The sequence below is a fragment of the Mus caroli genome, unplaced genomic scaffold (genome assembly GCF_978045245.1).
Source record: "Mus caroli unplaced genomic scaffold, Mus_caroli_1 scaffold_5, whole genome shotgun sequence".
Lineage (NCBI taxonomy): Eukaryota > Metazoa > Chordata > Mammalia > Rodentia > Muridae > Mus > Mus caroli.
In genome coordinates this window covers 112,880,137-112,903,173 of record NW_028227260.1, presented here as the reverse complement: position 1 = coordinate 112,903,173, position 23,037 = coordinate 112,880,137, and the positions used below count along the sequence as shown (strand labels likewise).

The 23,037-nt window shown below is 38.7% G+C and overlaps 1 protein-coding gene and 1 pseudogene across 1 annotated transcript; one reads left to right on the top strand and one right to left on the bottom strand.

Annotated features, from left to right (window-relative positions):
- Window positions 1-1,330: 1,330 nt before the first annotated feature.
- Window positions 1,331-14,163, bottom strand: LOC147004744 (synaptonemal complex protein 3-like). The gene is made up of 7 exons (XM_085837736.1): window positions 14,088-14,163; window positions 13,421-13,490; window positions 12,994-13,028; window positions 8,995-9,112; window positions 8,057-8,156; window positions 5,131-5,229; window positions 1,331-1,610 (listed from the first exon to the last, which is right to left on the bottom strand). The coding sequence occupies exons 1-7, from the start codon at window positions 14,161-14,163 to the stop codon at window positions 1,506-1,508; spliced, it is 603 nt and encodes a 200-aa protein (XP_085693862.1). The 3' UTR covers window positions 1,331-1,505.
- Window positions 14,164-20,961: 6,798 nt separating this feature from the next.
- LOC110287438 (large ribosomal subunit protein eL6 pseudogene) lies at window positions 20,962-21,817 on the top strand (annotated as a pseudogene).
- Window positions 21,818-23,037: the final 1,220 nt, after the last annotated feature.

Here is a 23,037-nt window from a genome sequence, read left to right as displayed (position 1 = left end):
ACTTCATTGCCTGCATTCCTAGTGTTGTCTCCTGACCATCTTTTGATATTTTGTGTCCAATCATGGAGGCCTGGGCCTGTCACTCACACATCTAAAGCATCTAAACTTCCACTGTCCATCTTACTTTCTGCTCAGGGACAGAACAGGAGTGGTGCTTGCATTAAGTCAACTGAAATCCATTTTTGACATGGATTGTCTCTGAGTTTCTAGATGGAAGCTAGGACTGAGGCTAGTCTTATTAGACTTCAACCCTGTCAGCCAGATGTAGTTGTCAGGGGTGGGGTCAGGTTGAGTTATCAACACTCTACATGTACCCGTTTCCCTAATCCTATACACAACAAGAGCAGGGACTGTGCCAACACCCAAAGCCATATGCTTGGAGCCTGGACTTGTGAGCTTTGGGCTTCATCACGTGGAATAAACCATTGCATATGTTTGATTACAGTCTACACATTATTTCTGCTGTGTGCCCACAGAATTTTACTCCCAGAACAACATTCCAGAAAATTCTAGAGAAAGTAGAATGTTGTATGTCACTATCCTACAAACAGAACAATTGCCATTTTATTAAGGCCAGTTGTACCAACTTAAGAACAAAATATTGATGCTGGGTTTGTTGACTGTACATTCACTCCTTCATAGGAGAGGACAGGGAGATTTCTTGGGCCTTCACCACTCCTCTTAGCTACAGAGTGGTCTGAGTATATAGGTTGGGGTATACTATGTAAAAGGGACTCCATCTATGAATTTATAGGGAAGCCATTATCTTTACTGGGTGAAGACTTTCTAGTGCGACTTCTTTGGGGTCACCAACATTTCTCTCAGTAATGCCTCATTCATGTTCCATAAGTCTAAATGAGCTCAGTTTCCCCCAGGGGGAATTGGACTTTTGAACTGGGGTTAGACACTGCCTAGTCCACCACTGCCTTATCTTTTGTGACGTGTGATTGATAAATGTATTTATTCTAAAGCCAAAACCTACATTTTTTTTGAGACAAGGTTTCACTGTATAGCTTTATATGTCCTGGAACATACTAATATGAATTATGATGTCCTGGAACATACTAATATGAATTATGATGTAAACATCTGTGTTTCCCAATGGTCTCAGACGACTGCAGCTCCATAGACTAGGCTGGCCATGAACTCAGAGATCCACTGGCCTCTGCCTCCCAAGTGCTGGGATTAAAGGCACCTGCTACCATATCGTGCTTCTAAACCTATATATTTTCTCATAAAAGTTAATTAACATTATAAAAAATTCACTACCACAGATTAACAGCTGTTTATTTAGAACTCAACAGGAATAGAGGTGCCACAGTTTAAATGTTACTTATTACTGATAATAAACTACAGTGAAACTGGAAAGACGTGTGTCTGAGGTAACATGAATTACATCAGCTCGGCTTCACGATTTCCTCAAGACTCATCAGAATAATTTTTATAGTTAAAGAAAACAGAGCATTTTGGTGCCTCTTCTCTTCCATGTTGTTAGAAATCAGTATTTAACCATCTGTAAAGTTTCCTTCCAGGAAAGCCATTTGCTTTTTAAACTCACTGTGAATACTAGAAAGTACACTGCTATTGTCTTTGTCCAAGTTCTCCATACCCTAAATCACAAAAGAATGGTTTAATTACAAAACATTTTTACCACAGGTTGTAAAGTTTAAAATCAATTTTCACAATTAAGAATCTTTTCTTATTCAAATAATATATTTTATCTATTCCATCTTCATAAAATCATTGTAATATATAAACACCCAAAGTCATACCATAAAGAATGTATATGTATTATATATATCAACAAGTGAATGAAAGGTAATTACAGTATTGCTAAAATAGTATACTTGGTGTGAATTAATAGTTTAATGAGAGGTTAAGGTTAGACAGAGCAGAAAACGTGCAGCTCCCAGTCATCTCGAAGCTCAGTTGGGGATAAAGAACTGGACACTAACTTAGACAATATACTAAGACTCAGTCTGAAAATCAGGGTGGGGTCAGGGATTTACATTAGTTGGTACCATGCCTGCCTAGCATGAATGAATCCTAGATTTGATCCTTAGGGTAGCATAAACCAAGTAGTGGGACATGCTAGTATTCTTAGCACTCAAGAGGTGAAGGCAGTAGGATTAGGGCTTCATGGCTAATCTCAGGTATATAGGAAGACAGAGGCCAGTCTGAGCCACATTAAGACCATACCTTTAAACAGAAAGGAAGGACAAAATGTGTAGAATTAGAAATTCCAGAAAAGCTGGCTCCTGCTCTCACAGCCATTGCAGTACATTGTGCTCCATAGAGACAGGGCTGGGGCAAGCAAGAGCCAGATGGGCACTGGGCAACTCTGTGCCTCACGGAGGAAAATCAACTAAACATGGGCAAAAGAGATCTTAAGAAGCCAAGAGGCAAAATGTCCTCATAGGCATTCTTTGTGCAAACCTGCTGGGAGGAGCACAAGAACCCGGATGCTTCTGTCAACTTCTCAGAGTTCTCCAAGAAGTGCTCAGAGAGATGCTAGACCATGTCTGCTAAAGAAAAGAGGAAATTTGAAGATATGGCAAAGGCTGTCAAGGCTCGTTATGAAAGAGAAATGAAAACCTACAACCCCCAAAGGGGAGAACAAAAAGAAGTTCAAGGGCCCCAATGCACCCAAGAGGCCTCCTTCGGCCTTCTTCTTCTGAGTACTTCCCCAAAATCAAAGGCAAGCATCCTGGCTTATCCATTGGTGATGTTGCAAAGAAACTAGGAGAGATGTGGAACACTGCAACAGACGACAAGCAGCCCTATGAGAAGGCCGCCAAGCTGAAGGAGAAGTACGAGAAGGATATTGCTGCCTACACAGATAAAGGGAATCCTGATGCAGCAAAAAAAGGGGGTGGTCAAGGCTGAAAAAAGCAAGAAAAGGAAGAGGAAGATGATGAGGAAGATGAAGAAGATAAGGAAGATGAAGAAGAAGAAGATGAATAAGTTGATTCTAGCGCATTTTTTTCTTGTGTATAAAGCATTTAAGCCCCCAGTACAGAACTCACTCCTTTTAAAGAAAAAAAAAAAGAAATGTAAGGCTGTATAAGATTTGATTTTAAACTGTACAGTGTCTTTTTTTGTATAGTTAACACAGTACTGAATGTGTCTTTAGATAGCCCTGTCCTGGTGGTATTTTCAATGACCAGTAACCTTGCCTGGTACAGTCTGGGGGTTGTAAATTGGCATGGAAATTTAAAGCAGGTTCTAATTGGTGCACAGCTTAATTTAGTTTTATATGGGGACAGTAGTTTGGTTTTTGTTTTTGTCTTTTTCCTTTGGTTTTATTTTTGTTTTGTTTTTTTGTTTGTTTATTTGTTTTTTTCATCTTCAGTTGTCTCTGATGCAGCTTATATGAAGATAATTGTTGTTCTGTTAACTGAATGCCACTCTGTAATTGCAATAAAAAGTTGCAGCTGTTTTGTAGACACTCTGAATGCTTCTAAGTAAATAGATATTTTTATTAAAAAAAAAAAACTAGACAATTCAAAAGTCCAACCAGTAAATTTGATCATTTTGAAAATTTCTAATAAGGTTCTCAAATATCAGGTGATAGTTTATTTATTATGACTAACAGTGTGAATAAAAATAATCAAATTCTCTGTATTATGAGATTGTTTTCAATTTATATAAGACAAAACCCACATTTCATTCCTTTTTTATTACAGGATCATGCTGTGTAGCCCATCAAGTCTGCAACTTCCCATCTTTTACTCTCAAGGCTCCCCAGAACTGATAGTATTTGCCTATGCTACTGTATCCATTGAAAAATTAAGTAAATTTAACTAACACGTCATTTTTTGTCTAGTATTCAAGGTGTGCTCTTATGTGTGGAGAGACTTTTAAAAAATAGCACAGGAGAGCTCACCCATTTCAAAGGAAAAAATGTAAACAAAATAGTTCAAACACTCCATAACTGGAATGGAAATAAATCTAGTTTTAGTTATAGAGTAGAAAATGGAGTAATTCCAACTAGGTTGGCAAAATAATAATGTTTAAAAAATGGAGGAATTAAAAATCTTCTAGGGAACAAATATAACCAAAGAATGGATGGAAGGAAGTACATAGCCTGTGGTATAAAGCAACTATATACAGAGAGGATGTTAGTGAGCAGCTACAGTAAGTGGAAGGGATCTTGTAGAATAGGGAGTTATACATTATTTTTTTTTAACAAGTTACTCTTTTGTTCACTTTAGATATAGGACTGATAGGACCCAAGTTGGATCTGACCGAAAGGCTCCTCCCTAGGAACTAGCTTTCATGGTGGCAGGGATGTTGCCAAAAGAGGGAGGCAAACAATAGTCTTATTCAACTACTGTGAATATGAACCACAACAACTGCTAGCACGGCAAATAACCCTAAAGCTGCAGCAGTGGCATGAACACCTTGGCAGTAAACCAAAACTTCTCTAATTGGACTTCAGACCTGCTCTTTGATGTTTTTGGAAATAGTTTTTGAAAGTGTCTTATAGGTAGTCCTATAAATGTGTAACAGTTAAGAACGTTTTTATCATTTATTTATATGGGCATGTATATGTGCTCACACATGCATATGGGTGTTCATGAAGGCCAGCAGGTGTCCTATCTCCTGAAGCTGGAGTCATGAGCCAATTGAAATGTGTGCTAGGAAGCAAGTTCCAGTTCTCTGAAAGGGCAGCAAGCAATCTTAACTGCTGAGCCACCTCTGCAGCCCCTGCGTGAATCTACACATTTTAACCCTCACCTTTTGTGTTCTGGACTCACTTTTAAAATGATAAAATCATTTTGGCTGTGGTAGTTATTCTAAAATCTATCATGTCAGAAAACATTTCTATAATACGTTTGGAAACCAAAGTATTGGAGAATCTCAACAAAGCACTGCTTTATTTAATAAATTCTAGGCATACAAGTTCAAGTAAGTATGCTAAAATGTTAATATACTATACATTTGATGCATATGCACGTTTCTGACAGAAAGTCTCTTTTCCCATTTTGAATAATTCCTCACCAAAATTGCTAAGAGATCTGCCTATTTGCTTATTACTTCAGTCACAATCAATTAATGCAGAATAGAAAGTAGTTAAAATGTTGCAATGTATGAAGAGAATGCATTGCATTACAATATACTACATACCTTTAATAACGTGTCATTTGCCTGCTTAAGTGCTTTCAGGCTGTGGACCTGCCGTGATGTGGTTTGTTGAAAAGTCTTCTGTAGCTGACAAAAGGCACTCTGGAAATATAAACGGATAGCTCTGTAATAGCAAGTAAGTATGAAGTTTGTTGCTCTTGATGCTGTTCTGGGCCTCACTCATGCTGGGTAAAGTGTACAACTCTGCTGATAAGATGGACTGAAATACACAGTTCAGAAAAAAAACAATTATAAATTAATCTTAAAGAATTCCTTAAAATGATTTGCTTTCATAATGTGTCATCAATATTTTTATACATTTTTATCACTTAATTTAGGCAATTTTTGTTTTTGCCACTAAACAGGAAAAAGCAGCCTCACAGTCCTGGCACAGGAATTTTTAAAGACATATTCTGCACTATATAGAATTCATCATCTTCCTGCCTCAATATTTCCAGTAGGTGGTATTACATGCATGCAGCTTGTGCCAATGAGCAGGATTTCTTCATATTCAAGACATAACTTATTCTTGCAACCCCTACATAGATGATTTTTCAGTAACAACGCCCTTTCATCTTCTTAACCTATCCTCCACCAAGGTCTTTGCCCTCTAACCTACTTTATCTAATTATTCAAATCCTTGTCCACTAGATTTTGCCACTGGTGATAACACACCTCTCTATAGTACTGGTAATTGCCAATATGTATTATTAGTTCCATGGCAGATGTTGTTTTGAACCTTATTGTGTAGATTAATTCTGTACAAACTCATTTAATACTTTGAACAACTACAGGAAATAGATTCTCACCATTCAATCTCAAAGATGAGGAAAGTGAGCTGCAGTGGTACACTGTCTGCTGTTCAGAACTACCTATTACTACAATTAGTTCTAAATCATTATGCTCCAGAATCTACACTATACTCATTATAGAAAATCTCTCTCCACATATTATGGGCTTATATACACTTTCCACTGTAGCTTACTCTTCTTAGTATTTTAGCTGATCCATCATTCACGCCCAAAAATCCATTAACTCATCTTCTTGTCATTGTTGTCCCTATTCCTGGTATCTTCAGTTTTCTCGCTCTAGCCTTAAATTCCATAATCGGTTATTAAAACTACTCTTTGTATACAAACCTTCCCCAGTACTTACTCTTTCACACTTACTTGGTTAAATCCTAAATTTGGAAACCTCAGCTCTAGCTAATCTGTCTGATAGCAGCACTTTTAGAATCTGATGACCTTATTTCATGGAGTACACAGAGTGTACACATGTACACAGGTACCCAAGTGATGGTTCAGTCTCTCATCATCTCATCTCCCACCTACATATGGCTATATGCCATGTGCTTTCCTTTCCAGTTTTAAAGCTGTCTAAGCTTCCCTTTGACTAATTTTCAGTCTCTTCACATACCACATTATTGCAAACTCAGCAGCTGTCTTTGTTTTCCTCTTTTTAAATATATGCCTTTTTTCTTAAAACAAACCATAGAAACTATTATATTACTCCTTAGCCTATGGTAGGTTTTCCTATCATGTCTTATATTTATTTCTATGAAATTTCTGCTCACTTTTACAATCTAATCATGAGGATTCAGGATACCAAAGATGAACTCTATATTGTCAAATCTACCTTAATTCACCTGTAAATAGCATACTGCAAAAGTAACAGTCTTTTATTCTTTCAGAAGACTTCCTTTACTTTGAGGAATTTAATTTCTACCTTTGTTCTCAATCTGTTTTACTGGCTCACTCTCACCCTCAAGAATCAATACACTGAAAGACTCCAAGGATCCATCTGCCCTTACACTTCTCATTTACAGCTTCAGTCAGCTCTTGATGGTTTCATCTGATCTTCATGGTTTAAAAGTTACCTAAAATTAACAATTCTCATCTCTGTATCCTTGACAAATTGCTTTCTCCTCAACTCCATTCTCACATACTAGTGGCTTACTCAACTGCTCCACTGAATGTTACAACTGTTTCAAATGGAACATTCTGCAACTGGATTGACCATCCAACCCCAGAACTGTTTAGATATTATCAAGACCCCAAATGTAATATCAAAATGGTTTCCTAAATACAAGAAGGTGAAAAAATGAATGGAAAGTGCATTTAATGCCATAAAATATATGCATGGGATTACTTTCATAGGAATAGATAAGTAACACGGTTTTGACTGCTGAGGGTAAATAATGTTGTGAACTGGTACGGTAGCTTTACAAGAGTGTGCTTGCCTGACTTGCAAACCTGCCCTGGGTTAAGTCAAGAAGTCAGAAGGAGAAAGAGGATGAGAAAAAGGGAAGGAAAGGGGGTGTGAGGCAAGAGAGAGGGAAAGAAGGAGAGGAGCATGAAGACAAGAGGAAGAAACCATTGTAAAACATATTGTGACAACAGTGATGGGTTCAGGAATGGGAAGATGATCAAACCTAATTCAGTGATATTTCCTCACAGGAATATTATGCCAGGGCTATCAAAAAGACTTTCTCAGTTCACTACAGCTAATAAATTTGTTATTACATCTAAAAGTGGAAGATTAATCATATGGCATTTTGTAAGTTAAGTAAGACCTAGAAACAGCTCAGATAATACTACATAATACAACCTTCACACCATTCAACTATGTATGAAACAAACCTAACTACAATTTCTTTTATAGAAACTTGGAATCTTTAATTTATTCCTCCACAAGTTTTTGTTGCTTGAAATTGCAAGAATCCTAACTGATATCAAAAGTCAAATGGCTTTTATGAGCAGGGAAAGTGTCTATGTTACTGTGCTTTATGGTTCAGCAGGAACAGAACACAAAACTAATAACAGATAACAAAACCTGACTCATTTCCCTTTGCCTTATGCAAGCTTAGTTTCTATTTTTATTTGAGACTTAGTTATAATAGATTAAGTATAACGCCATTTGTGATACCAACAGTTAGGTTATCTTCAAGGTCGTCAACATTCTTCATATCAAAATCCCACTGCTGAAACAGAGTTATAATCTGCTCAGTATATTCAATTTTAAACTCCCGTCTGTAAAACATAATGATGAATATTGTATTACATATCAAAATGAAGGGAATGTACAAAGAAAAATTTATTTCCCATATTATGTACTATAAAAGGACATAGTAGCAATGTAAATATTCTTGTGGGAAAGTAAAAAATAAAATTAAATTTATATCGATTCCACAAGTATTGTTCCTAACTAAAAATCTGCCCTCCCATGACTGTCTTATTAAATAATAATAGTATTTGATCATCCATCTACCTGTACATGTTAATACATGTGTGTATATATATATATATATATATATATATATATATATATATGCAACATCATATACATAAGGATGTTTGAATTTTAGAAAAATCATTTCATCTTCAGTTTTGTTTCATTTTTTTCTACTGAAAACATGTTCTAATATCAACACTACATAAGTTCCAAATAGACATATTTCACTTAAGTTTTCTTTATCTATTTGACACAGCCAAGATCACAAGGGAATGATTAAATCTCATAAAATACATAAATTGCTTACAATTTGAAATTAACATTTTTCTACCTTGTCAAACATAGCTATAAAACTGAATAGCTTCTATGACATCTGCCTTTTACTGTACTTTCAGAATGAACAGAAATGTCTTTTTTAGAATGTCAATTCTCTTCAATTATTATTTAAAAGGAGAAAACAGTGATATTCACAGGCTTCCCAGAAACGTACTTCAGTCCAGGAAGCTATTACAACTATTATTAACATGGAGAAAAACAGAGCCAAAATTTTGCAGTAGACTCCATTTAGTGGAGTAATTAGCACCAACTGATACTATGAAACCATCGAAATATGACTACAGAGTAATGAAGTCTTACACTTCATCTTGATGAACTTTCCAATGTTGTTTGATATGCCTGTCACAGTCTTTGACAACATCTTTAATATATGACTTCATCCTCTTTTTCTTTTCAATAACAGCACTGCTAAGGTGAGCTACATAGAAAAAAAAATCATTAAAATTTAATGTTAGCTGGGTGTGGTGGTGCACGCCTTTAACCCCAGAACTCCGGAGGCAGAGGCAGGTGGATTTCTGAGTTCGAGGCCAGCATGGTCTACAAAGTGAGTTCCAGGAGCAGCCAGGGTTATACAGAGAAACCCTGTCTCGAAAAACAAAACAAAACAAAAAATTAATGTTGTAGAAAACAATATTGCTCCCACATATGCAAATAAACACAGATAAAGGTAAAACTCATTGAATAATACCAAAGATATACCAGCAGTCTCAACTAACCCTGACCCCTGAGATATCTCCAACACTGAGCCGCCACCAGGCAGCATACACGAGCTGGTTCTAGGCTCCTGACATACATACAGCAGGGGACTGCCTGGTCTGGCCTCAGTGGGAGACAAAGCACCTAACCCTCAAGAGACTAGAGGTCCCAAGGAGTGGGAATGGGATGAGGAACTGTGGGACGGCTGACAGGGGCAGAAGGCAACTGGACAGTAAAAAAGTAAAAGCAATAATAAAAACAATTAAACATTAAAATTTTCAATTAAAAATAACATCAAGAAAATGCTTATATCATATTATATTTTATAATACTTTTAATTTTTAGACTAGATATATTCAAGTAGTAATGTTTATAGGAATATTCCAAAGTCAAATAAAATTCTAAATATATGAAACATCTCTGTTCCTAAGCATTGTGAATGAGAGCTACCTAACATTACTATAATTCTGATGTTCCTACTGAAGATAATCTTTTAAATTCGGAGATCATAAAAAATCTAATAAACAAAATGCCAGAACAAAACAGTGTAACGGGAAATACTAACAAATGGCCCAGCAAGCTTCCTTAGCTAATGCTAGCAACTGGTAGTCCACATGGTTCCAGCCAGGTGATCTCAATTCGGCTGCCTCTGGCAGGGCTGGGCTATTCTTTCAGCTGGCCAATTCTCCTGCATGGCTGGAGCTACTGAGTTCCCTTCTGTACCACAGAAGCACCATGCAATGACCATCCACCCCATGGTTAGCTGCCATACCACACATCAACCAAGTAAATCAAAACTCTTGAAGCTTATAATTAACCAGATTTATCTATCAATAAGTTCTCAATTTACAAGATGCCAATACAATAATTTCGGAATAATGATAAAAGCTTTATCGCAATTATTCTAACCTCATGATATCATAACTACCTGTGGCTGATTAAAGGCATGCTGGTTCATGTCTGCCTCCATCTTGGCCTTCTCCTATCTCCCCAGATGCTCTCTCTCCACTGAAACTCTTACTGCTGCCTCCCTTTTCCCTGTCTCATCTCAGGCCTTCTGCTCCCTAATATTTTAGGGTGATTGTACAGGAAAAACTCTGTCACAAAAAGAAACTTAAATTTTTTCCCAAGGAAAAAAATCATAAGAAAGGACTTTGTAGTTTACAGAACACTCTCCAATTGTAAGGATGCTTGACTGCATTGCTGTAACTAATTATATGAAAAAATGAGCAACAACAACAACAACAAAATACTCTATCAAACAGCCAGAATCAAGGCTGAATGTGGTTGTCACACACCTTTTATACCCAAACTTGGGAGGCAGATGCAGGCAGATTTTTTGAGTTGATGGATAGCTACACAGTGAACTCCAGACAAATTAAGGTTCCATAGTGAGACCTTTTCTCAAAATATTTTTAAGTTAAGTTGAAATATTTTTAAAAATTGAAGGCAGGCTTTCAAAAGGGGTAACAATGAAGTGATAAAATTTATCCATAATACAGCAATGATAATTTGAAATGCACTTTTTACAAATGCATGCAAATCCAAAGATGGAAGAAATCTTAGTTTAGTAATTATTAAGAATATTTTAAATAATTTTGTGAAGTTTTTATAGGACATATTTACAAGTTGTAAAAATTTTAAGACTTCAAATAATGTTTGCCAAAGATACACATTTCTACCATAATCAACTGCCACTACCTATGATGAAACTTAACTATTATATAAATACTTATTATCCCTGAAAAGGAAGAAATGTTAGCTGTTTTTAAAAGAATATTGTCTCCTAAACTGGATGAGGTGTTTCATTAATTGTCAGAATTAATGAAAAACATACAAGACTTAAAAAGAAAAGAGACCATGGCTTTGAAATAAAACAAGGGTTGCATATATTGGAGGGTTTTAAAGGGAGAAGGGGAAATGGCATATTATAATCTCAAAAAAAAGGTTACTTAGCTCTGAGCCCCATTTTTTAATGGGGTTATTTGATTTTCTGGGAATGGGTGGGTAGGGGAGTGGGGGGGAAGGTATGAGGGACTTTTGGGATAGCAATGGAAAGGTAATTGAGGAAAATACGTAATGAAAAAATATTAAAAAAAGAAAAAAACAGCATATTATAACAGCAAAAAAAGGTTACTGCATAAGAAATCAAATAAATATGAGTATTGTCTCTTACAAAGTTCATAAAATGGATAATTGTGATTTTTTTACATCTGATTAAAGATCTCTCACTGACCTATAAAGCTGTCTTTTATTTTTGATACATAATTTATTGTTAAAATGATATGGGCAAGACTAATTGGTCTCAGTGTGCTAAATATATACATCATAAAAGAGTCTGGTACAGGCAGAGGCAGGTATATGCCTTTGAGTTGGAGGCCAGCCTGAGCCAGGTGATCCCACCAGAGACCATCACATAGATACACTTAAAGCTGAATAGATTCAGGCTAGGGGATGTATGGAGAATTTGTCCAGATCATGCAGCCCTGAGCCTTACAATTCTTAGCCTTTTGTTCGAAAAAAAAAAATTCATATCCTGGTTGGCATTTCAGGAAGTAATGGGACTACAGGAGCAAAAAAGCAGGGATAGTATCCATATAAAAGTTTCACTCAGAGACTTTCCCAATCACATCCTGGAATCATTGACTTTGCCATTGTTGCTGTTTTAGTTGTTTTTGTTTTGGTTTGCTTTTGTTTGTTTTTTTTTTAATTAATTTGACATAAACTCATCTGAGTGAAGATATCCCCAAATAAGGAAATACCTCTCTAATATGGGGCAAGCCTATACGGCATTTTCTTAATTAGTGATGGGAGAAGGTCCAGATCTCTTCATCTCTCTCAGTGTCTCTCTGTGTCACCCCACTCTCTTTCTGTCTTTGTGTGTGTGTGTGTGTGTGTGTGTGTGTGTGTGCATGCGTGTGTCTGTCTGTCTGTATATATGTCAATGTGTCATCCCTTGGTACATGTTCCTCTGTCTATATGATGAAGTTTGGTTTAGAAGAGTAAGCCAAATAAATGTAAGCCAAATAAATGTATTACTTCCCATGTTGCTTTGGTCATTTTTTTTTTTTCATCACAGCAATAGTAACTCTGACTAAGACAGGAAGATTTTCTTCCCACTTGTTGGAATTCAAGGCCTGAATGATGTTTCTATTATGGCATCAGTTGTGCTAAGATCTCAGGATCTATTAAATTTCTGGGAGTCTATAAAGTTCTGGGAGCCTGTTACAATAAAGACACCATGTTAAAAGATAAAGAAGTTGGGAGGGAGAAAGGAACCCAGGAGGATTCCTAGAGAATAGGCTAAATGAAGAATTGATATACACAAAGATGTGTATGTATAAATCTGTTAATCCAAAGAACTACTTTTTATAAAAGCTTTGCATCCATTTCCCTTTCTACAATTCCTTTTAAGTCACTCAAATATACCAGCTTTACTTTTCCTATCAAGGAAAAAGGTAACTAAGAAAATCTCCAATGGCAAGTCAAAAATATAAGAGTAAAACTCTGTCACTGAGAATAAAGCATAAATAATCCTCTAGCACATTAACCATCTATAGCTTTAAACAACTTTCTCCAGATACATATACATAAAAAATGTACCTCCAATGTTTTCCATCCTATTCTTTACTTCATTTCTGTAAAGAAATTACATTTAAAAAGTTAAAGCTGGGTGTTTAATTCAAGGGTCAAGCATCACTCCAATGTTCAAAGCACTAGATTTGATACCTATCACTAACAAAGCTAAACCTTTCAATTGAATGTTTATAATAAAAAAAATGCTTGATTTCAAGGAAATTTCACATGTAAACTAGCATATACAATACTTGTTAGATAAAACGGAATAAACTGTTCCTATTCTTATTTGTAATTGTTTTTCTTTTCAATGGGAACTCAGGCAAAGATTATCATGAGAAAGCTATGTAGGTGAGAATGTCACTGAACATCTTACCTTCCTGCCTCCACCTCCCCAATGCTGAGATTAACGTTATGAAAATAATTTTTAAGCAGGCAAAAATTAATATATTACCTTGTATCTCTACAACCCATTCTTGGAGGAACCAATGCCTTCTCAGTATTACTAAATACTAGGCTTCTTACTGCATTGAACAAGAAAAAATTTAAAAAATGAAATTAAATATGCTATTTTTGTTCATTTAAATAAAATATCATTTTATTTGTAGTTCTTTCAGACATTTTCCAACACTGTATTTTAAGCAAAAGCATAAATGCAATATTATTCTGAAGGTTAGAAGAAATAATATCTTAAATTATTTCTGTTTTATAGGAAGAGTTTTTAATAATGAGGTAATACCACTTTAAGTTATTTACAATTTATTGATGTGTGAAAACTGTAGAGGTGAAGTACCATATGTATTCCTAAGACTTTGATACAGGCTTGTGAAAAACAAATAAGAATAAACGAAGTGCATGGAAATATGTACCTTTTATTCTATTTCAAGTGACTATGTAAAAAAAAAAAAATCAAATGAACCATGCAGGTAAGATGACTTGGAAGGTAAGGTAGCACAGCTCACTTCCAAGCCTAAAATCCACATGACTCATATCTGACACACACATGGGGGAGGAGAGAACTAAATCCTATAAATTATCATCTCACCAGCCCCCTTCCCCAAGACACAAAAATAAATTGAATTATAGGATACCATCAATATTCAGAACTAGATAAATTGTACCTGTAAGAGTAGAGTGTGCTTCCTCTTCTTCACCATCATCAAAGTTAGAGGTTGAGAAGTGCTTCCTATTGTCCATTATTGGCTTCACAAATGCAGGCTGCTTTTTTTTTTTTCAGGGAAAAATATGTTTCCTCATTTAAAAGTGAAATAGGGAACAAATCTCTAATCTGTATCCAGAGCAATGAACTTAAACCAATATAATGTAAACTACCCAATAAGAACGACCTACATTGAATAAAAGGTTACCAATTTCCATATATTACTGAATCAGAAGTCAGCAATATGTAATTTCTGAATTTAAAAAAGAAGAGGGCTGGAGAAATGCCTCAGTCATTAAGAATGCATACTGTTCTTGTAGAGGACTTAAACTTAATTCCCAACAATCATGTCAGGTGGCTCAGAACTTCCTGTAACACCAGCTCTAGGAAGGTCTAGCAACTCTGGCCTCCACAAGAAACTGAACTCACATGCCTATTCTTACCTACATCCAAATATACTTGAAAATTAAAATCTTAAGGAAAAAAATGCAATGATAGTTTTAACCCTGACTCCTAATATGTTTGTACTTAAGCACCGAGACACCTAATTTTTGGTCCCATTGTTGTCAGATTCTTAGGAATTTAGAGCAAATATTTAAAGCAGTTTCTGGCCCAAATAAACCTGTGGATGCTATCATTATAGATCACACACATGCCTAAAGTCTGCTGATAGCAAAATAAATATAAACCAAAACGTGACAGGGCTGAATATTTAGTATGGTGGTACAGGGCATGTTTACCATGCAATGAGACATGGCTCAACTGTCAAAACTACCAGAAAAAAAAAATACGACAGACATGGTAACTCTGGTCACTCTTTAATTACAGCATTCCATTCTGGAGGCTGAAAATGGCTAGCTCAAGGCCATCCTGAGCCACTTATGGTGTCTGTCACAAAAAGAATCAAACAAACAAAACCCTAATTGATCAAACACAGAGATGGTTGTGCCTATCCATAGTTATAATCCCAATACTCAAAAGACTGAAGCAGGAATATTAAAGTCACGTCCAGATACAAAGCAGTATCATTTCTCACAAAAACAAAACAAATATAACAACAAAAATTAGTACTTAAAAATGGCTCAGTAGTTAGGCTCACTGAACTACTGGGGGGAGGGAGTTCAAGACAGGATCTCTCTGTGTAACCCTGGCTATCCTGGAACTCAGTTTGTAGACCAGGCTGGCCTCGAACTTAGAGATCCTCTGCCTCTAGCATGCTGGGGTTAAAAGTGTGTGGCACTGTAAGCCACACACACCTCCCCCTACCCTCCTCCCCGCAAAGTTAGATATTCAGTTCCCAGTACCAGCAGTTAGTGCTACCAAGCTCAAATATACCTGTAACATTATATCCAGTGGATATAATGTCCTCTCTGGCCTCCACAAAAAATGCCTGTGCACACAGGAGCACTCGAGTGCACACACACATATTTTTTTTTTCTTAAATCTGGTTTGGGTTCTTTAGAAAAGTGATGTCTACACCATTTATACCAAACATGCAACACCATTTAAAGACAGCACAGAAATAAATATGGTTCTGTCCCTCAATATACCAGTTGCAGACAACATGTCTCCTGCCACACCTCTGAGGCCACCAGTGGTTCCTCAATACACCTAACATGTGCTAGTCCCTCAATCCACCCTAAATCCCCATTTTCCAATCCCTCCCTTCCTCTTTAGCTCCTCTTAACCCTCATCTCCTCACCTCTCCTATAGGCTCCCTCTTTGATCGCAATTACCATCTCTGTAATAATAACAACTGAGACTTCCCAGGGTCCCCACTCCTCTGGACTTTGCTTCCTTCCAGGCTTCCTTCAGCCTGTTCAAGGTACAATACTCAGCAAGGTTCACTACCTCCATGTTCTTGTGAGAGGTTTTAACAAGATTCACCACCACCTCCAATTTCTTCTGGGGGGAAGGTGGTGGAACATCAGCAGGATACACCACCCCCTCCATTTTCCTCTCAGCAAGCTCAGCAAGGTTACCACTGCCTCCATTTTCCCCTCACTGACTTCAGCAAGGATTACCATTGTAATATCCAAAACAAATTCAAGACTACCCAGTACCTTCCCCATTCAAAAGGACTTTCGAAACTGTAATAGCCGGCCAAGTACAGAGCCAGATTAAAAAAAGCTGGCTGACTAAACAAATATAGAATCATAGTTTCAATGGTCAAAATTACTAAGCTTCCAGAACAAGATTAACAATTCCTCTGCTACACCTCACACTAAAGATCACAAGGACAGACAAAACGAGTGTCACCCTATACAAACCAACCAATGTCTAAAAAGGTTATTGGCTAGAGCAATTAAAAAAAGCCAAACTACCCTGGTGCCTATATCCAGCCTTTATAAAGGTATATAAAAAAATGTGTTCTTTCTTTGTTCTGGGTCTCTCCTCTGGCCTGCTTGCTGAGAGGGGGTTCCCCAACATGTTGGATAAGTAAAATCCTCATGCGTTTTGCAAAGATGATGGTCTCTGTGGGCTTTGTAAGCAATAGTATTTTGACAAGCTACAACATAATCACCTCCATTGTCCCTTCACCGACCTCCACCACCAGCAACATATTCCCCTCCGCAAGTTCTGCAAGGTCCACCACTGGCTGTATTTTCCCCTCAGCAAGCTCAGCAAGGCTCACCACTACCTCCATTTTCCCCTAGCCAACCTAGACCACACCCCCCATACACCACCGCCTCCATTTTCCCCTAGGCAAGCTCAGAAAGGTCCACCACTGGCTCTAATTTCCCCTCAGCAAGCTCAGCAAAGCTCACCACCACCTCCATTTTCCCATCGCAGACAGAGACCACTGCCTCCATTTTCCCCCTCGGCAAGCTCAGAAAGGTCCACCACTGGCTCTAATTACCCCTCAGCAAGCTCAGCAAAGCTCAGCACCACCTCCATTTTCCCCTAGCAGAGACCACCGCCTCCATTTTCCCCTCGGCAAGCTCAAAAAGGTCCACCACTGGCTCTAATTTCCCCTCAGCAAGCTCAGCAAAGCTCACCACCACCTCCATTTTCCCCTCGCAGACAGAGACCACTGCCTCCATTTTCCCCCTCGGCAAGCTCAGAAAGGTCCACCACTGGCTCTAATTACCCCTCAGCAAGCTCAGCAAAGCTCAGCACCACCTCCATTTTCCCCTAGCAGAGACCACCGCCTCCATTTTCCCCTCGGCAAGCTCAAAAAGGTCCACCACTGGCTCTAATTTCCCCTCAGCAAGCTCAGCAAAGCTCACCACCACCTCCATTTTCCCCTCGCAGACAGAGACCACCGCTTCCATTTCCCCCTCGGCAAGCTCAAAAAGGTCCACCACTGGCTCTAATTTCCCCTCAGCAAGCTCAGCAAAGTTCAACACCACCTCCATTTTCCCCTCGCAGACAGAGACCACCATTGGGTGAAACAGGCTTACAAGTCTCTAGAGAAGCGAAGACTCTCACGAAGCTGGCATCTTTCTCCTCAAAGCTTCTTAGGCAAAATGGCGTCTCAGACGACCGAGAGAAAAGCCAGGATCATCTAGGCTCCTTGCTGATTGGCTGAAAGATATGCACATGCGCACTTGATGGTGCGATGGGCCCAGGGAGTCATGGGACCTAGGGAAAGTGCATAGGGTCTGGTGGCAGAAAGTGGGCCCTAGAAGAGGCACATGGGCCCAAGGTGTGGCACGTGGGCCCTGCTGTGGCTGACAGTCCCTGGCCCTCTTCCTGAGGATGATGCCTTCTGAGGCCTCTTGCTTTTCTTTTTGTAAATATTATAGCAGAGCTGCCCTTGCAGAGGACCAGAATTTGGTCCCAGAGCATAGCAGATTGTTTGTTTCTTGTTTTATTCTGACCTCGGGTTCCTGAACAGAATCAAGCATGTTCATACACACAAATAATTTTAAAACTACAAAAAAATGAGTTAAATACAAAAAATGCAAACTCCTCACTTTTGAACCAGCATTTTGCCTATAATTCAGCACTTTCCTGGATCTCTATACTGCACTTGTGTCATCCATATGTATTTGTTATTTCTCATTCAGAAGTATAAAATGGGTCTTCAAAGGGCCTAGTCTCCTTAAAAATAAGGAGACTTCCCAAGAAGCCTGTCCCTTTTGTCCAGAAGAAGTCTCCTCAAGAGGCCTCTCCTCCAGAAAAGGGATTCCAAAATCCCCATCCTTCTCAATCCCAAGAGTATGCCTTAAGAGGCATGCATTTCTCAATCAGAACTGAATTCTGGAGACAGACTTGTCCATTAAGAATATTATAATGACTCCGTTTTGGTGTGTTGGAACACAAAGATCATTCTAAAACCTCTCCAGACTCAGTGGGAGATGTGGGGTTATGGAATTTCTTCAGTAGACACATACCCTGATTCCTTCCCACTGGCTGGGTATGTCAGAAGTGAGGCCGAGTCCTGTGTGAGAGAAGTTTGTTTCACTGGGACCTCAAAAAAATGTAATAAATCCAGGTACAAAAGATACAGACCATGATTCTAATCAGGTCAATTATGATTGTAAGAGTCTACAGCACTGGGGATATGGAACCTTAAGAGGTTCCTGTAGCCAGGCAGGCACCCAGTGGAAAGATAGAAGACATCAATCTAATGTTCAACCCAAAAATTATCCTCTCTGCAAGTAATACAGGGATGGGGGATGGAGCAGAGACTGGGGGAATGGCTAACCAATGTCCAGCCCAACTTGAGACCCATCCCATGGACAATCATCAGTCCCTGACACTACTAATGATACTCTGTTATATTTGTAAACAGGAGCATATTGTCCTCTGAGAAGCTCCATCCAGCAGCTGGCTCAGACCGATGCAGATACCTACAGCTAAACAGTGGATGGAGCTTGGGGACACTTATGGAAGAATAGGAGAAAGGGTTTCCAGCCCCGAAGGGGATAGGAACTCCACAGAAATCCCAACAGAGTCAACTAACCTGGACCCTTGGGGCGCTTAGAGATTGAACCACCAACCAAAAAGCATACAGGGAATAGATGTAAGCCTCCCACACGAGAATATGCAGCTTGGTCTTCATGTGGGATCCAAATAACTGGAGCAGGGGCTATCCAAAAAGCTGTTGCAGGTAAGAGGGGGTATTTTCTTCTAGCTGGGTTGCCTTGTCTGGTCTTAGTGGGAGAAGAAACACCTAGTCTCACAGACACTTGATGGGCCTGAGTTGGGTAATACCCAGAGAACCCCGACCCGCTCAGAGAAGAAGGGCAAGGGGTGAAGGTTTGTGGGAGGAAGTGACCAGGAGTCGAACAGTGAGCAGGATATAAAGTGAATAAGTAAAAACAAACAAACAAACAAATACAAAGATTATAAGAGTCTTGGTGCCAAAACTCAGTGGCACAACATTTCAAAAGGCAAAATGAAAAATTATACCAATAATAGATGTGGGTCTGAGTAACCTGCCAACATTTGTTTTGACAAAACCTAGTAGTTATTTCAGATACAGCATGCTACTAATTTAGAGGTATAATTTCTTCAGTTATTAAAGTTTAAGATTATATAAATGTTTGTCACTTTAGTTAATATATCTGGACCATGGTCAAGGAGATGGAAACTCAAAAAGGTGGATATGACTGTTGGTGGATTGAGATATAAGGCTGAGAAGTGTCTAAGAACACACAAAAAATGGAGTCAGGACAAGATGGAATTCTTTAATCATTTCAGAATAATTAAAGTGAAAGATATAAATCTAATTTCATTCTTCTGGAGGTAGAAATCTAACTTGAGGAATGAGTTTAATTTTGTCTCATTTTTAAATTGCTGTCTAAATATCCCAACATATTTTACTTTTTTTGTTTTTTGTTTTTTCAAGACAGGGTTTCTCTGTATAGCCCAACATATTTTACTATCTTGTACATTTCTTCCTATTAATTAAACATATCATCTTCTTAGACTGAACCAAATCAAAGTGTAAACTTCTCACTCTGCTCATTTACCTATTTATGTATTAGTACTACTTCCAGATTCTAAAATACTTATCTATATTTTACGCCAGTTCTCCTGATAGGTAGTTGGATTCAACAGTTTTCTTTCTCTCTCTCTCTCTCTCTCTCTCTCTCTCTCTCTCTCTCTCTCTCTCTCTCTCTCTCTCTCTCTCTCTCTCTTTCTTTTGGCGTACCTATTTTTTAAAGCAAAAATTCTTCTCATATATAATACATCCTAACCAACGTTTCCCCTTACTCCCTCCTCCCAGGCTCTCTCCTACCTCTCCCTCTCCCTCAGATTCATGCTCGCTCCTCCTCCCATCAGAGAATAGCATGCTTCCTAGAGATATCAACTAAACACAGTGTAACAAGCTATAATATGACCAGACTTGTACCATCATATCAAGTCTAGACTAGGCACCCCAGTAGGAGGTTAAGTGTCACACAAGTAGGCAAAAGAATTACAGAAAGCCTCCACTCTCACTGTTAGGATTTCCATAAAAACACCAAGCTACTCAGCAATAATATATGTAGAACACTTAGGTCAGATCCATGCAGGCTTCCTGCACTCTCTGAACCCTTTTGAGTCCTTGTTAGTTGGTTCTGTGGGCCATATTCTCCTGGTGTGTTCTTGACCCCTCCGTTTCCTCTGATCCTTCCTTCTTTTCCTCTGCAGTACTCTCTGAACTCTTCCTAATGTTTGACTATGGGAATCTGCATCTCTCCATGTGTTGCGAATGAAGTCTCTGTGTTTGGTTTGATTACAATTCTGCTAAGCTCTGAACCCAGTAATTTTTTTTTCATTTTAAAAAATAGGACACAGTATTATATGGTCTCTTTCGAGAAAAAAAGTCATAGTTCTACTGAAATTGATTACTGGTGTTATGACTGTATTAAAACATCCTGCTCTTTCCCATCTTGCAAGATGGTGGGTGAAAAGGCGCCTGATACAAAGGAGAAGAAACCTGCGGCCAAGAAGGTGGGCGGTGATGCTGTTGCCTCCAGTCCCCCGGCCGCCAAAGCAACCAAAAAGGTTCGCCCTAAGGTTAAAAAGCCCAAGAAGGCAAAGCCCCATTGCAGCCGAAACCCTGTCCTGGTGAGAGGAATTGGCAGGTACAAAAGAAAATACTCGGCTGCCAAGACCAAGGTTGAGAAGAAGAAGAAAAAGGAGAAGGTCCTTGCTACTGTCACCCAAACAGTTGGTGGGGACAAGAACGGTGGCACCCGTCTGGTGAAGCTTCGAAAACTGCCTAGGTATTATCCCACGGAAGACGTGCCTCGGAAGCTGCTGAGCCATGGCAAGAAGCCCTTCAGCCAGCACATGAGAAGGCTATGCTCCAGTCTCACTCCCGGAACTGTCTTGATCATCCTCACTGGGCGCCACAGGGGCAAGAGGGTGGTTTTCCTGAAGCAGCTGGACAGTGGCTTGCTTCTTGTGACTGGACCTCTTGTCATCAACAGAGTTCCTCTGCGCAGAACACACCAGAAGTTTGTCATTGCCACCTCTACAAAAGTTGTTATCAGCAATGTTAAAATCCCCAAACACTTGACTGACGCTTACTTCAAGAAGAAGCAGCTGTGTAAGCCCAGGCATCAGGAAGGTGACATCTTCAACACGGAGAAGGAGAAATACGAGGTTACAGAGCAGTGAGAGGCTGATCAGAAAGCTGTGGAGTCGCAGATTCTGCCAAAGACTAAAGCTGTTCCTCAGCTCCAGGGCTAACTGCGATCTCAGTTTTCCCTGACAAATGGGATGTATCCTCACAAACTGGTCTTCTAAATTGTTAACCTAATTAAACAGCTTCATATGTTCAAAAAAAACCAAAACAAACAAAAAAAAAAAAACCCAAACATCCTAACAATGAATAATGTTGTTTTCCCATAAGTAAAAGTGCTTGTCTGCCTATATATTTGTGTGGGTACATACATGTTGTATGTATGTATGTATGTATGTATGTATGTATGTATGTATAGACAAAGGATACCATGGGTGTCATCATTCCTCAAGTGTGTCTACATTATTCTTGGAACTTAGTGGTTAGGTTATTTAAGCTGACTAATGAGCTCCAGGAATTTGCCTATTTTCATCTTCACCCTTGAGTTATATGCAGCACTACACTGGGCTATTTCTCATGGATCCTGATGATTCAGTTCAGGTCTCATACCCCAGGACCTACTTTTGTAAAATTTTAACTTTGCTTTTTCTGTATGTGAGTGTTCTACTATCTATGCTGCTGCTGTCTGCGCACTGAGCACTAGATCTGATTTGCTGTAGGTGCGTAAATTCTCAGAGAAACATAAATGGGTAACAACAGAGGAAGGGATGGGAATGGAGGGGATCAGCAATTTTGCACAGGAAGCTTGAGGAGATGTTGCTTACTGTAGACTGCCTGAAGTAGGGACAAAATTGAAAAAGCAAGTAGTTTGGCCCTTTGAAGAGCATGAAGGCTGCCAGTGAACTCTCCTCTCCTCTGTCAGGAGAGGTAACCAAAGTCAATGTAGCACTTGCCGAAAACCCAGGGTTTGTCAACAAATCCTGTTAAGATGGTTGGCTGATCAGGATGACACTGGACCTGGATAAATTGATGACCCTTCAGAGCTGGATGAATTGATGAGTGAAGAAGCATATGAGAAATACGTGAAGTCCACTGAGGAGTGACCATGGATAGCATCCCTCCACTTCCAGATAAAACTGGATGTGACCTGCTCCAGCATGCTTGTCTTAAACCAGTGGAGACTAGAGGACTTGAAAGAACTTTTAGCAGTACTGATGGAAAGAAACTGTTCTTGACAGTGCTACTTAAGACTCACCCCCAACTTCCTAATGGATACGGATAAACACAGTGTACAGATTTTTGATACTCTGCAAACTAATTATTTAGACTAGGGTTTAAGCCCTGGTGTTTAGAATTCTTAAGATCATCTACAGTGAAAAGTGGTTATGAGACTTGGTTTGGTGATGGACCACTATTTAATCCCAACACTCAACAGGCAGATGTT